The sequence below is a fragment of the Anolis carolinensis genome, chromosome 2 (assembly GCF_035594765.1).
Source record: "Anolis carolinensis isolate JA03-04 chromosome 2, rAnoCar3.1.pri, whole genome shotgun sequence".
NCBI lineage: Eukaryota > Metazoa > Chordata > Lepidosauria > Squamata > Dactyloidae > Anolis > Anolis carolinensis.
The window spans coordinates 65,996,976-66,010,390 of record NC_085842.1 but is presented as its reverse complement, the minus strand read 5'-3'; the positions used below and the strand labels follow the sequence as shown (position 1 = coordinate 66,010,390).

The following is a 13,415-nucleotide window of genomic DNA, read 5'->3' as shown; positions in this document are numbered from 1 at the left end:
TAAATGTGTAATAGCACTGGCCCTGGCAGAATGTCACCCTTTCCCATTCGACAGCAGCAATATTGACCTACTATGCCTGAAATCATAAGTGATCACAGCTGTTATTACAGTGCTCATGTCTTTCCCATTCAGGTCATTGCTGAACGCGCTTCTAGGCCTTCTGGTGAGGATGTTCCAGTTCATGCTGACCATAGTGCTGGTGCTGTTTGTGATACTGATAGTAGCATTAAGGATGTGTTAATGTTCCCACTGGATATCTATACAGCTTTTGTATAGATATTGAGAGTGTGGATCTGTTGGCTTTGGTGATCTTGGTGACCTTCCAATGCATGGCAGTGATTGTTTCACAAATGGCAGAATCTTGTTTTATAGTGCTGTATTCTGTGATTTAAGCACATTTGATGGCTATTCTATATAAGTAGATAATGTGAAAGTTGCCAAGTCTGTAGCCCTTAGGATAATTCTATACATACATGCCTACATATATGCTGAAATGTGTCTGGTGTTGCTTGGATCATAGTACTCCGTAGGGGAACCAGGCACCTCCAGTGTTTTATTTTATTTCATGTCAAAAGCATTGCACAAATCAGTATAAAACTGACAAAAATAGAAGAAGCACAAGTGGCTAAGTATCTTTTGACCTCCTGTGTTAATGCCCTTTGATGTGAAAACTCTTCCATTTTTCTATCCCTTTTTAAATCTTAGGAATTTTAGCTTCTGTGTCTTGGCCCCTCCTGTGTGCCAAAAACCTAAGTGCCTAAGACTGCCATAAAAAGTCCTGATGAGTTATTGTAGACCTGATTTTTGTTTCTAGTAAACTTAAAAGCAGCCCATTGGAAATTAGATGACAATGAAAAATTGTCAAATTTTGAGGCATCTAGATTTATTTTTATGGGTTCAGGCAACCTCTTTTTTCTGATAGTGTTTATCGTAGTTTGCGAAATTGATCTCAGAAGCTTGGACAATAACCAAAAAGTATCATTGGTTTTTGTGGTATCAACTATTATTTCCTGATGAATTATAGCTGTCCACTTTTTGACTTTACTAGCCCTCAAGGGAGGTTTCAACTCAAAATTTAGCACTGCAGATAGGACAATAATACAAAAAAGTCCTTTAGGTATGTAACTTCATGTGTCAGGGCTTCAATTGCCACAGAAATACACACATTCTCATTTATTAATTTGTGTGTACCAACATAACTCAACAAAGTATCTGGAAAGATACAACTTCTTGTAAAGACACTCCTTTTCCGCTTATTATATATGTCCAGTTCCACTTTCCTGTTCATTATCTGTCTAGCTTGAATATTTTTTAAGAGCATTAGCACTGGGTGGGGGGTGGTAAAAGAGACCTTCAAAGAGAGGTTTCAACAGTATTCCTGCAGTAAGCAATGCAATTTAAACTTGAGCTAGGTAAGAATGAATTTGTGTTCTAGGTAATCGCAATTTATATGTACGCACCTGTCTACAACAGGCAAGGTCAACAGCAGCTACATCTAAAATCCTACACTCTTTGGAAGAAGCCTTTGAATGATCTCTATATTGTTTTTCTTTACTTATGCCTAGCTTACCCCACCTGCCTGTTCACATATGCCTATCATTTAGTTTTTAATAAAACATTGCTGAAACATCTCAAACTGTTCTTCTTTTGAGTGGTGTTGAAACCCATGCCCTATTCTTTCCATGTTAGTTTTGCCTCCAGTACAACTTTTTTTTGTTAAAGAAGTAAAGCTCAGGAATGCAGCAACTTCTTTAACTGAAATAAATCTGTGTATTCAAAATATGAATGTAGTATTGGGACTAACATAAATTTAAATCTAAATGTAAAAAATGTATAAAAGAAGAAGTTTCAGAAGGGGGTCATTTGGATCAGAGAAGGAATGTAAAGAAAGGGTGCTTAATCCTTTCCTCCCATATTGGTTTTCTGGTTCAGATTCCTCTCCCCACTCCCCAGTGTTGCATGCAATGTCTAGCCATGTCTTCAAATATAAGAGTTTTGGTAAGGGATCCCCAGTGCTTGGAGGTGGGAGTGGTTCTTCTTGTCCTGCATACATCATCATCTCTTTCCATAACCACTTCTGCATTTTGTCCATTTGTTTATACATACTCATCTCCCTGTAGAAGCCTCCCATATCATTCCTCTTGAATAAATAATATAGGCCTTTCCACCTAAATAAAAATGTAATTCAGATTATGTATATGAAACTAATATGGAGATAAAACGGACAAATACCACCACCACCCATCCAAACAACATTAGATATGGTTGTGACCCATGCAAGTTAGTCCAATTTTGATTAAATATTCTGATTACTGTTAAGACTGTGGTCAGTTTTGACCCCTCTAAATAATACATTTTTAATCCCATTGGCACTTGACATATCATTGTCAGGATTCAAGACCACTACTTTCCATTTTATGGGTTCAACAGCTACACAGTTAAAGACAGTAAAATGGTAGCATTCATCCAGAGATGACAAATTAAATTTAAATTTCAGAATGGTTCCAATTTCCAAGTACTAGTCAGTATTGTGATGTACCATGTCTGTTTATGTAAGTTGTTATTTTATAATTCATATTGAATCTGTTTTTACCCATTGGATTGAGTTATTAATTGTTGTTTTGGCATTTCATATTTGCCATTGTGTTTATTTTGCTAGAAACCACCCTGAGTTCCCTCTGGGAGATAGGGTGGGTTATAAATAAAGTATCATCATCATCATCATCATCATCAATATAGAATCTTCCAGAAAGACGTGTTTGAGCTGGAAGAGTTCATGAATTTGATCATGAATGTGGCATTGGTTATTCTCATTTTATTCATTCACTCATGGAGCAATTATTATGCCATGTGACAAGCTAGACGCATTACAGAGAATCTGTGACTAATGAATTTCTTCCTACATGATTTTCCCAGCTTAGAAATAATTAATCATAGCACTTGGGGGAACTTGTACAAAACTCAAATTAGTGGAGATGGAATCAGGACAGTTAGCATAGCAAATTGCTTGTAGTTGCTAATGAAAGTATGACTGTATGGTTCCTCCTCTGGACCTCTTCCCTCACTAGTGATGGCCTTCGTTGTCAGTGATTTTGCCCAAGCTGTGTCTGATTTGCATGGTGCTCTTATCCTGGCAGCCTTCTCCTGGGCGGCAGCAATAGAAAAATGTCCATTTTAGACGCTTCTGACCTGGACATTCTTCCCCATCAGGTGCAGCCATTCGGCAGTGTGATGAGGAAAGAGGGTGGCTGGAACCAGATCTGTTCAACTGCACTTCACCAGCCTTCAAGGAGCTCTCAGCTTTGGTAAGCCTTTCTCTGTATGTCCAAAGGACATTTCTGGGTGACTATTGTAGTGCTTCCAAAGCATACCCAGTATGTTGTAGCAGCAGCAACAACAACAATACATTTTAAGAGTTACACACTTCTCTTAATGACCCAGGGCAGGGTACAACAAAGTCAAAACATATGAACATAAAATACATATCATACAATACATTGATCAAAACACACCATTATGAAAAACATACACCAAACACAGGGTACAACAATCAGTATATAGCAGCAATAGAATGCAGATTCTATACATGCGATATATGCAGATTCTGTACTTACCACACTGAAAAGCATATAATGATCAATTCTGTGTCTACATATCAGAGCATGAAGGGCTGCACATGTGAGAAAATACTGAACAGTGAGTGGTTTCAGCACATGGCATCTCTCAAAAGTTCATTTCTTAGGTCTTCTAAATTTGTACCAAACTACAATATTATACATTTGTATTAAACTTTCAGCCTCTCAAGACAAAATCTATGGGGAGGGTGGAATCTGAAATCCAAAAGACTATGATCCCAAGCATTGCAGATAAGAGATACTCAACCTGGACTGGGCCCAGACCAGTCTATTCATTACCTAATGCACTGGACACATTGGTGTTTGAGATCAGAAAAGTCATTGCTGCTGTTGGTTGTTGTTGTTATTGTTATCTGGTACACCGTCTAAAATTTTCCAGTCTTGGATAGCTGACTTATTGATTTTCCAGAAAAACACAACTGAGTTCATTTGTTTCAATGTCCACTGACCTGTTTTGGAAATATGACTCTAACATGAGATAAAGAGTTAAGCCACTGAAGACCTATGGAGAAGGAGCATATAAAAACAGTGAACATTTTCCTACAGAAGACTGCATCAACTCTGTTAGCTTGATTCTCTTGATCTACATTAGCTAAACACTGTAAACTGTTATACAGTTTGTAAAAACTACAACTTCTGACGCATGAAGTATGCTAGTGTCTGGGAACATCTGATGAAAAAGGCTCACCCAGTCAGTAGAAAACTTTCCAAGAGGATTGTAACTGAAGTACAGTGTCCCATCTAGCAAAATAAAATTCATCATTAAAATTCCAAGAGGATTGGAAGAGGCAGCTAACAGGAAATTATAAAAAACAGAGAGCATGACTTTCTCTCCCCCGCCCCAATTCATTCTGTAAGGAAGCTATTCATGCTTTTACTTCTATACAGTAAAATTCCCCCAACTACAGAATTCATATCCATAGTTTCATTTACCCATGAGAAATGGGAGCAGTGATCCCTCTAGGGCAGGCATGGGCAAACTTCAGCCCTCCAGATGTTTTGGACTTCAACTCCCACGATACCTAACAGCCTACCTTTTTTCTGATATAGGGACTTAAGGCAGCTGAAAATAAATATGACACAAAAAAATCAAAAACAATTAAACCCTTTATATAATTTAACTATTAAACATAAAAGTATTAAAATGCATTTAAAAAATGACAAAGTCACTCCAAAATCCTAATCACACCATCCTCAGCAGTCCTTTCTAGGAGTCTAACTTTTCAAGTGAAACTGTACGGTGCAAATGGAAGTCATTTCTTTTAACAGTGTTCTGAATTATCTGTGTTTTCCCGTAACCACGGTCTATCTGGAAACACATTCCTGATGTCATACTGTACAAGTAAACAAACTAACAGTAAGAGAGAACATGATCCCATATGAAAACATTGTTTGTATGCATTCCTCAAAAGTGTAATGCTAGCATTGCTCACATCATTCGTAAGCCCATCAAAATACATTCAAAATGAAAAGTACAAACTGAAGGGGAAGAGCGCCATACATCTTGAACAAAATAAATTTATGAATTGTTAGTAGGTCTGACTTATATTTGCATGGCTCTTTCAAATACCAATATTGAAAGGAGATGTTGGGGGAGGAGGATGTGAAGTTAAATTCAGAGAATTATTCAGGGACTATATAGGCAAGATAGGCTGTTATAGCTATTTCAAAACTTTCATTCACATTAGTTAGCTTTAACATGAGAACATTGTTTTAACCAATAATCATTTGTGGGAATGAGGTAGATTAAATCTCAGAAGCATCTGTTAACCAGATGCTGCATTCCTCATGGGTGAAGAAAATGCAAGGATTTGATTAATAGAGTAAATGATAGCTCTTGGCCATTGATTCTGCCCTGTCGGTAGTTTTGCTCTGCATTCTCTTCCACCAATGTTTTATACCGAAGTCTGGTTTTCTAATGTCAACCAAGCTTTGCTACTTTCATCAGCAAATAGGAAATCCAAGTTTCTCTCTCTTTATTTGTGTCTCTGAAAATTTCCATTCTGGACCGTATTGCCTGATCATACTTGATGTTTTCTGTGTTGGTAGCTGGAAGGTCTGGAAAGAAATGAGACAGAACTGAACACCATAGAAGCCAAAAAGCTGGCCCACCAACTGCGGGCCGTGACTGATCAGATGGAACGCTACTTTGGCAATGATGTTCATATCACCTATCGCCTGCTCTCCCACTTGATGGCCTTTGAGAGCAGGCAACATGGCTTTGGTCTGACAGCCACCCAGGATGCTCATTTCAACGAGGTGAGGGCAATTTTCTCTCTCTTTTTTTGGACAGGACATACTGTGAAAGTGGATAAAAGTTAGGTTACTGGAGAGCCAGCTTCGCATTGAACTGTGACTCTGGAGACCAGAGTCCGATTCCCCACTCAGCCATGGACATCCACTGGGTGACCTTGGGCAAGTCACACACCTTCAGCCCCAGAAAAACCCAACTTAGCATTGCCTTAAGTCAGAAACAACTTGAAGGCACACAATAACAACAAAAAGCTTTGTGATCCTACCCTGCCAGCATGTAGTATACTTCTTCTAGGACAATGATGCCAATCATGTTGAACTAGAACTCTCATGTTCTCTGATATCAGTTATGCTTGCAGGGGTTGATGGGAATTTTCACTCCAATAACACCTGGAAAGTAGCAGATTCCCCACTTCTGTTCTAGGAAGGGACACAGTGCTGCATGTGTTGTAAAGTGTTGTTGGACCTATAAGAAACTGATCATAGATAATAGTACTGAAGAAAAAAAAATCATTATCATGGAACACTTTCTGGCAGTTGTGCTAGAGGGTTTTAAAAATGCCCAAGCAAGGATTTTGCAGTTGAACTCATGCAACAGTCTTTCAAGATACTGAACATTTGCCTGATCAAACTGGGTGCTTTGTATAACTTCAAGTCTTTTGAAGTTCTGCCTCTGATGTTTGTAGAACTTGTTGCGGGCTGGTAGCTCAGTGCTGGCCTTAGAGAACCATGAGCATTGGGACACATTGCTGCAGAACACCCATGGCAGTGCAGGTCTGATGGAGCAGCTGAGAGAATACACAAGCACCCTGGCCAGCAACATGAAACTCACCTACCTCAATCCAGTTGGTGTCGTGACCCCCAATATTGGTAAGTATAAGCATTAATAGAAGTGGAAGTTTTGTTGAATCGCTATGGAATGGTAAATTATATAAACCCAAAGCTCTGTTGTCTTGCTTATGTACCAGTCCAAGATAGGATGCTGCAGGGAAACAATATTGTGTGGACTTGGTATACAGCTCAATGTTTGTTGCAGAGCTGGGGAATATTTGGTCCTTGAGATGTGGAATATATTTCCAGTTTGTCCTAAGTAGCCTAGTCAATGTGAGAGATCGTGGGAGTAGAAGTTCATTAACACCTAGAAAATTTGGTTGATTTTCAAAGCTTGCTTTATCAACAGTGGGCTTATGAAGGCCCAGGCAGTCTTGTATTGTTGGTGGGTTTGAGGGGACTTAGGGTGCAAGTTACAGCATAATATTCAGTCTCCAGCACATACTCTGGAATTCAAGCATATAGTAAGTCAAGTGGTGGCTTTAAGAGAAGGTTGGAGAGAATGCTGGCCTTGCTGTGTCAGGTGCTTGGTCCCAATTTCTCTATATTGTTACTGAAAGATCAACTCTCAGACCTCAAACCTGTTTTCTCTATTTCCTGTTTATCGGTAGTGCTGAGCATTGACCGTATGGAGAATCGCACCCACTTCAGGAGGCGCTACCCTCGCTATCATAGTACCCTCTTCCGTGGCCAGGCTATGTGGGACCCACACACCCATGTAGTGCTCCCCCTCTCAGTCCTTACACCCCACAAAGTAGGAGGTAAGTCACTCTTTTTTAAGCACCCCAGAACAATCTGCAAGGAATCATCTATCACTCCAGCCTAGATCATCTCCTGTTTCTTCTTTTTCTTTCTCTATATTTGATGGTACAAGACTGCTGACAAAGTGCAAAGCCATAAATAAAGAAACTTCTTTTTTACCTAGAGAACACCTCTCTAGGAATCTCTAGGTGATTGTCACAATTGCACTGGAGGAACTAGAGATTTCTAAAGTGAATATTTGAATCAAATCCACGAATCATCAAATTTGCAAAAGTCAAATCCATGCATGTGGAGAGCCAACAATAATTCAAAAGCTGTTCAGACGCATACAGTACTAGTAGGAAGTTTTGTGATAGATTGAGCTTTTGCCTTTCCCAAAAAGGGACTGGGAAAACCTATGTTTCCTGGCTGGAACGCATCTCTTCCTCATCAGTCCAAGCCACAAGACTCTTGGACTACAAAAGAATTAGACATGGCCTTTTGATCTTACCAGATCAGGCTGAAGTCAAATTATAAAATCTTTGGAAGATGACATAGGGACAGCCCTGACCATCCCTGTCTTCCTTGTCCTTTGACTTACCTAATTATGGTGCAAGATAACAGTGTTTCTTCCTACTTTGTTTTTCCAACTACAGCTCCAACCATGGCAGCTCCAGTACCAGCAAACAGTGAAACCAATGGCACTGTGGAAAGTTCTCCTCAAAAGCACTCCCTTGCAGAGCCTGAGCCTGCAGTAACCATCCTTATCCTCATCATTTACCGCACCCTTGGAGGACTTCTGCCTGCTCACTATCAGGTGGATCGACGCAACCTCAGGTACCACTTATTGCTCACATGTTTCCTGGGCTCTTTGCCAATCTGCCGACCATTGCCACCTCCACTGAGCCCCCTGGAGAGGATTGCTGTTTAAAATGGATAAAAACGTCTTTTTTAGAGGTCGTTGGCAAGAGCTCATGCTCTTCTGCTAATGTGGCACATGAAACATTCTGTGATTGATTGTGTTGCCAAGTGGCATTGGTTAAGAAGATTTCTTTGGTTTTTGCAGGTTGCCCAAAAATCCTGTTATGAATTCCCCCATAGTGAGTGTATCGGTGTTCAGCAACCACACGTTTCTTCAGAGCACATTGGAAATGCCATTAGTGCTGGAGTTTCGTCTACTTGAGACGGCCAACCGCAGCAAGCCCCTCTGTGTTCAGTGGAATCATTCCAGCCAGTAAGTTGCTTTCCTGCCTGCACCGTGACTTGGCTGCCATCTCCCAGGAGGCTACATGCCATCTGTGGAGTTCAGATGTTAATGTTCATCCTCTGATGACTGCATCTCTGATGACTTTCCCATGTGAAACAACCACCATATATCAAATATGAATATAATTTTTGTGTCAGTTCACTCCAGGAACCATATTTCTAACTGGAAAAAGTCCACACATTAAGCCATCAATCACAAGTCAGTATATGATACAAACAAATATAAGTCGGTGCTCAGTTTTTTCCCCACTTGGATAATGATCCTTGTTTTTGTTTACTTCACTTAAATATTTATATATAACTGTACAGCCCAGTGAGGCTCACAAAATCACAATCATATGTAACATCAAGAATAAAGATGACTTGAAGATTATGTAGTGCTGGGAGTCTTTTATCGGTAGTCCTCTGCAGAGCATCTATTATGAATTTCTTGATGGCTGAATACTGAGTTCATAAGATTCAGTCATTTGTGCTACTTCAGATAAAAATTTGAGTCCTAGATCCAGATGTTAATACCAAGTAATGCAAATCCATTCAATCAATTGGAATGTAATAAATCGACAAGTATACAGACTTCATTTTTTCAGTGGGATTTTTCTAGGTGGAATGAACAATTGGATTTAAATCTAAATAATTCTCTTCCTAACCCTTGGAAGAGATACTTAACCTACCCCATGAAAAATAGAACTGGCTCAAACAAGATTTTCTAGCAAATTTCCATGACTCTGTAGAGTCCCATTAAGCATTCAATTCATGCCTCTTCATGCATGTCTCCAAAACAAAATGTTTCCTTGAAAACGCTTTTCTTTGAGGATTTTTCTGGATTTTTTTTGACTGTAGGATTGAACCCACTGGCTTCTGGACAGCACGGGACTGTGATCTTGTGTACCGAAACACCACACATGTCCGCTGCCACTGCTCCCAGTTTGGCACATTTGGGGTCCTAATGGACAGCTCCCACAGAGAGGTAAGCAAGACATGGACAAGACTATATAGCAAGACATGGACAAGAAGAAGAAAGAGGGAATACTGATTTTGATGAGGGTGGGTGGGAGAACACATGTTTTGCCACATATGAACATCAGAACAATTGAGTTGTGGTTATAGGTAACAGAGAGTCTTGTACTTGTGACAGCGAATCTTAAAGGTAGTTCTATCTTCTATAACAAAAAAGCAGAGTTTGGAAACTGAAGATTCTTCAATGGTATTTTTATAGACAGATCTTTGAAGGCTTTAAAAAGGATAAAAAATAAAATTTGAATTACCGTTGTGTACAAATGATGAATATGTGATGGGTAACTGTGTAAAATGTTATTGAAAACTGGGATGAAGGAAGAACAAGTAAAAGATTAGATGGTAAAATGGGACAAAAATGGACATAGTATTGTGATGGATCAATTGCAGAAAATTGGATCAAAGAGATTGAAATTTATTTTATGTTATGATCTTAAGAATTTTTTTTATTTAAAAATGTACCTTTGGTTTTAGATGCCACCAAAATTGGCAAACGTGCATAAAAGGTTTTCAAACATATGATAGAAATGTAACAAGAGAGAACATTTTATCATATATTGTGGGCTTGTGATAGGCAAAGAAAATACTGGAGGTAGATACATTGGTTTAGAAGATATTTAAGATCAAAATTCAACTAAAGTAGAACTATTTCTGTTGGAACTGAGGGAAACAACATGAGGCAATTCTACAACACTTGGCCACAGCAGCAAAATTGCAATATGTAAGGAACTGGAAGAGTACAGAAATCCCAATACATGAAGATTGGACATTGAACATTTTTGAAATGACTGAAATTAACAAAATATCTGCATTGTGAAGAGAAAATAATTGGGGATTGGGAATAATTAATTTGAAAGAGAAGATATTAAATGCAGTAGTTAATGATAAAAAGTAGAACAGCAAAGGAGCATGAATAAGTGAAAGTAGGATTTACAGTTATATCATTTGGAAGATTAGAAGCCAATGTTTAATTGACTGTTTTTTTCTTTCATCATTTTGTAGTGTATTCTTGTTATGTATACATTCTTTTTGGTTGTTGTTTTAGTAATATGCAGTTTACAGATTACCAGTAGTTGGTAGTATATGAATTTTTATAATGTATATATTGCTTTTTCTTTTTAAAAAATAGAATAATAATTAAAGAGCAGTGTTTAATTTTTTAACTCAGTCTTTCTACCCTGAGGAACTTTTCTCCTCCAAAACCACTAACTTCTAAAATGGACACCAGTTTGGGCAAAAAAATGTTCAGAGGGCGAATGCCTGGGTTCAGTTTTGTTGCAAAATTGAAGACCTCTCCCCAGCCCCACTTTATATGTAAGTGGATCTGACAGTAACCAATATAAAGATGGCTGCCCCATCACATCTGGTTTGGCCTTGGCAATTAGCAGAAGCCATGACTGACTGGGCCAGAGGCAGATGGTTATTTGAAAAAATGCAGAAACTTCAATGCATCATCTGTTCAGCAATGCTGAGCAAGCAAACCCGTGACAGGAGTATGGTGAAAACTGCGCCATGTGCTTCTCCCTTACAGCTTTGTGCTGGAGGAAGAGAATATGCTCATTGAAAGCTCTTTGGTTTGGCAAAAAAACCTGTCTCCTGCTTTCCTCTTTTGAAATTTTGCTGCTGTTTTCAATCTTTATACTGCTCTAGGTTTGGTTTAGCCTACTGTATCTTTATACATTTTATTTTTATGCAGGACAACAACATGGTTAAGAAACAGATGGTGACTTCCTTTACCTCAAGTCCAGCCCTTAGCCATAGTCACAGTGTAGTGTTTCCTTCTGTGAATTCACAGCTTTCGTCTAGGGAGTGGCTATTTTCCATTGTTGTTTCCACTCACAAGAAGTGCATTGACACTGTAGTTTGGCACCACTTTCACAGCCATGGCTCAGTGGTGCCTCACCAAATGCCAGTCCCATAATTTTACATCATTGAGCCATGGCAACTAAAAGTAGAGTCAAACTGCATTACTTCTAAAGGGTATGCACCCAGGGAGACAGCACAACCTTTTTAAAGAGTCTATTATATATTCATGTTCACTTACTGTCAACCACTTTAGAGATCTGTTGCCAGGCAAAAAGGCAGAATATAAATATTTTAAGTAAACAGATGTATGAAGACCTATATCTTTAGTATGCTTGAGAAAACGGTTTTCTGTCTATGTTTCCTTTTTTTCTTTCTATGCCACCATAATAGCTTTTTAGACATAGCAGTGGGCTAAAATATTATAATACAGATTCCTTTCGTGCTTTGACATCTCCTTTTCCCTTTGGTTTTTCCCTGCAGCAGCTGGAAGGTGACCTGGAGACCTTGGCCATCGTCACCTATTCCCTGGTGTCCATTTCCCTGCTCTGCTTGCTGCTGACATTTTCCTTCCTGGTCTGCCTGAAGGGTCTCAAATCCAACACTCGAGGCATCCACTGCAACATCTCTGTCACTCTCTTCTTTTCTGAGCTGCTGTTCCTCCTGGGAATCAACCACACTGAAAATCAGGTGAGAAGAGGAAGGGCAACATTAAAAGCAGGTGAGAAGAGGAACGGCAATGTCCTGGAAGCAGCAAGGGATTTTAACCCCGGGGAAAATAAGGTGCATAAGAATTTGTGTGCTAGAACATTTAAAACTTTGGATAACAGCATTGCAAAACAAGTGGACTTTTTTGGATTTTTAAAATATTTTCAAGCCATAGACAAGAAAATTGGTGGGCTCAGAACGGTACTTTAGGACTTCTACGCAGATTTGTTAACAGCATAGGTCAGAGAGAGGGTATGTCCCTACATACTCTCAGTTTCCCCAAAATTAAATAGAAATTGTAAGGGGAATAGCTGAAAGCATTAGTTCCAGGTGAGGTGACAATGAATAGTTTAGGTATGCTGTTTTAGAGGACTGCTTTGATGTGTATATTTATTTTTCCTCTCTTTTTTAGTTCCTCTGCACTGTGATCGCTATCTTGCTCCACTATTTCTTCCTATCAACTTTTGCATGGCTCTTTGTGCAAGGCCTCCATATTTACCGCATGCAGACTGAAGCTCGCAACATCAACTATGGAGCGATGAGGTTTTATTATGCCATTGGTTGGGGCGTCCCTGCCATCATCACAGGTAAAGGAAGGGATGTTTAGTCAATGAATACCAGGTACTGTAAATTAGATTTCAGTAGAAAGAACTGAACTACTATTTTTGAGTATCCCTTGCCTAAGAAAATCCTATAACATTAATGAGACTGCCATAAATTGTCAGGCAGCTTGAAGGCACATACACACACATTTAGGAAGCCAGGATTTATTTGTAAAAAGAAACTTCACCTGCCAACTGATATGCCACCTTGCATAATTTGAAACAACACTATATTTGAAACAACGCCTTCACTGACCTGCTATGCTCCAGAGGTAAAGGACTAAAATTCAGTTCATCCCAGTCAGCCTTCCTTGCCAGTATGGAATATTGGATAAGGTTTCTACAGAAGCTTAAGTCTTCCAGATGTTTGTTCATTGTCAGTGTAACATGCTATTAAACATGCTTGATTGTCACATGATGTGCTTTGCTGAAAGTGAGTTTTGTTGTTACATGCAAATCAATCTCTGCTAAGAAGCCATGAGTTGTCAACAAACCACATTGATTGCTGCTGACTTCTGAATGAGCTCAGGCTTGTTTAAACCATGTCTTGGTGTCCCTGACT

The 13,415-nt window shown here is 39.1% G+C and overlaps 1 protein-coding gene across 5 annotated transcripts in view; it reads left to right on the top strand.

The window, feature by feature from the left end:
* celsr3 (cadherin EGF LAG seven-pass G-type receptor 3) overlaps nucleotides 1–13,415 on the top strand; it is a 106,020-nt gene that overhangs the window by 74,811 nt on the left and 17,794 nt on the right. For all 5 annotated transcript variants that reach the window (XR_010002600.1, XM_016991632.2, XM_062969831.1 and 2 more), the window contains 9 exons: nucleotides 3,211–3,305; nucleotides 5,685–5,894; nucleotides 6,575–6,758; nucleotides 7,331–7,480; nucleotides 8,117–8,297; nucleotides 8,527–8,694; nucleotides 9,567–9,693; nucleotides 12,027–12,233; nucleotides 12,664–12,838. Coding sequence is in view for 4 of the 5 variants with exons in the window: in XM_016991632.2 (XP_016847121.2) it covers nucleotides 3,211–3,305; nucleotides 5,685–5,894; nucleotides 6,575–6,758; nucleotides 7,331–7,480; nucleotides 8,117–8,297; nucleotides 8,527–8,694; nucleotides 9,567–9,693; nucleotides 12,027–12,233; nucleotides 12,664–12,838 (1,497 nt within the window). In the remaining variant the exon portion in view is untranslated. The remainder of the gene's footprint in view (nucleotides 1–3,210; nucleotides 3,306–5,684; nucleotides 5,895–6,574; nucleotides 6,759–7,330; nucleotides 7,481–8,116; nucleotides 8,298–8,526; nucleotides 8,695–9,566; nucleotides 9,694–12,026; nucleotides 12,234–12,663; nucleotides 12,839–13,415) is intronic.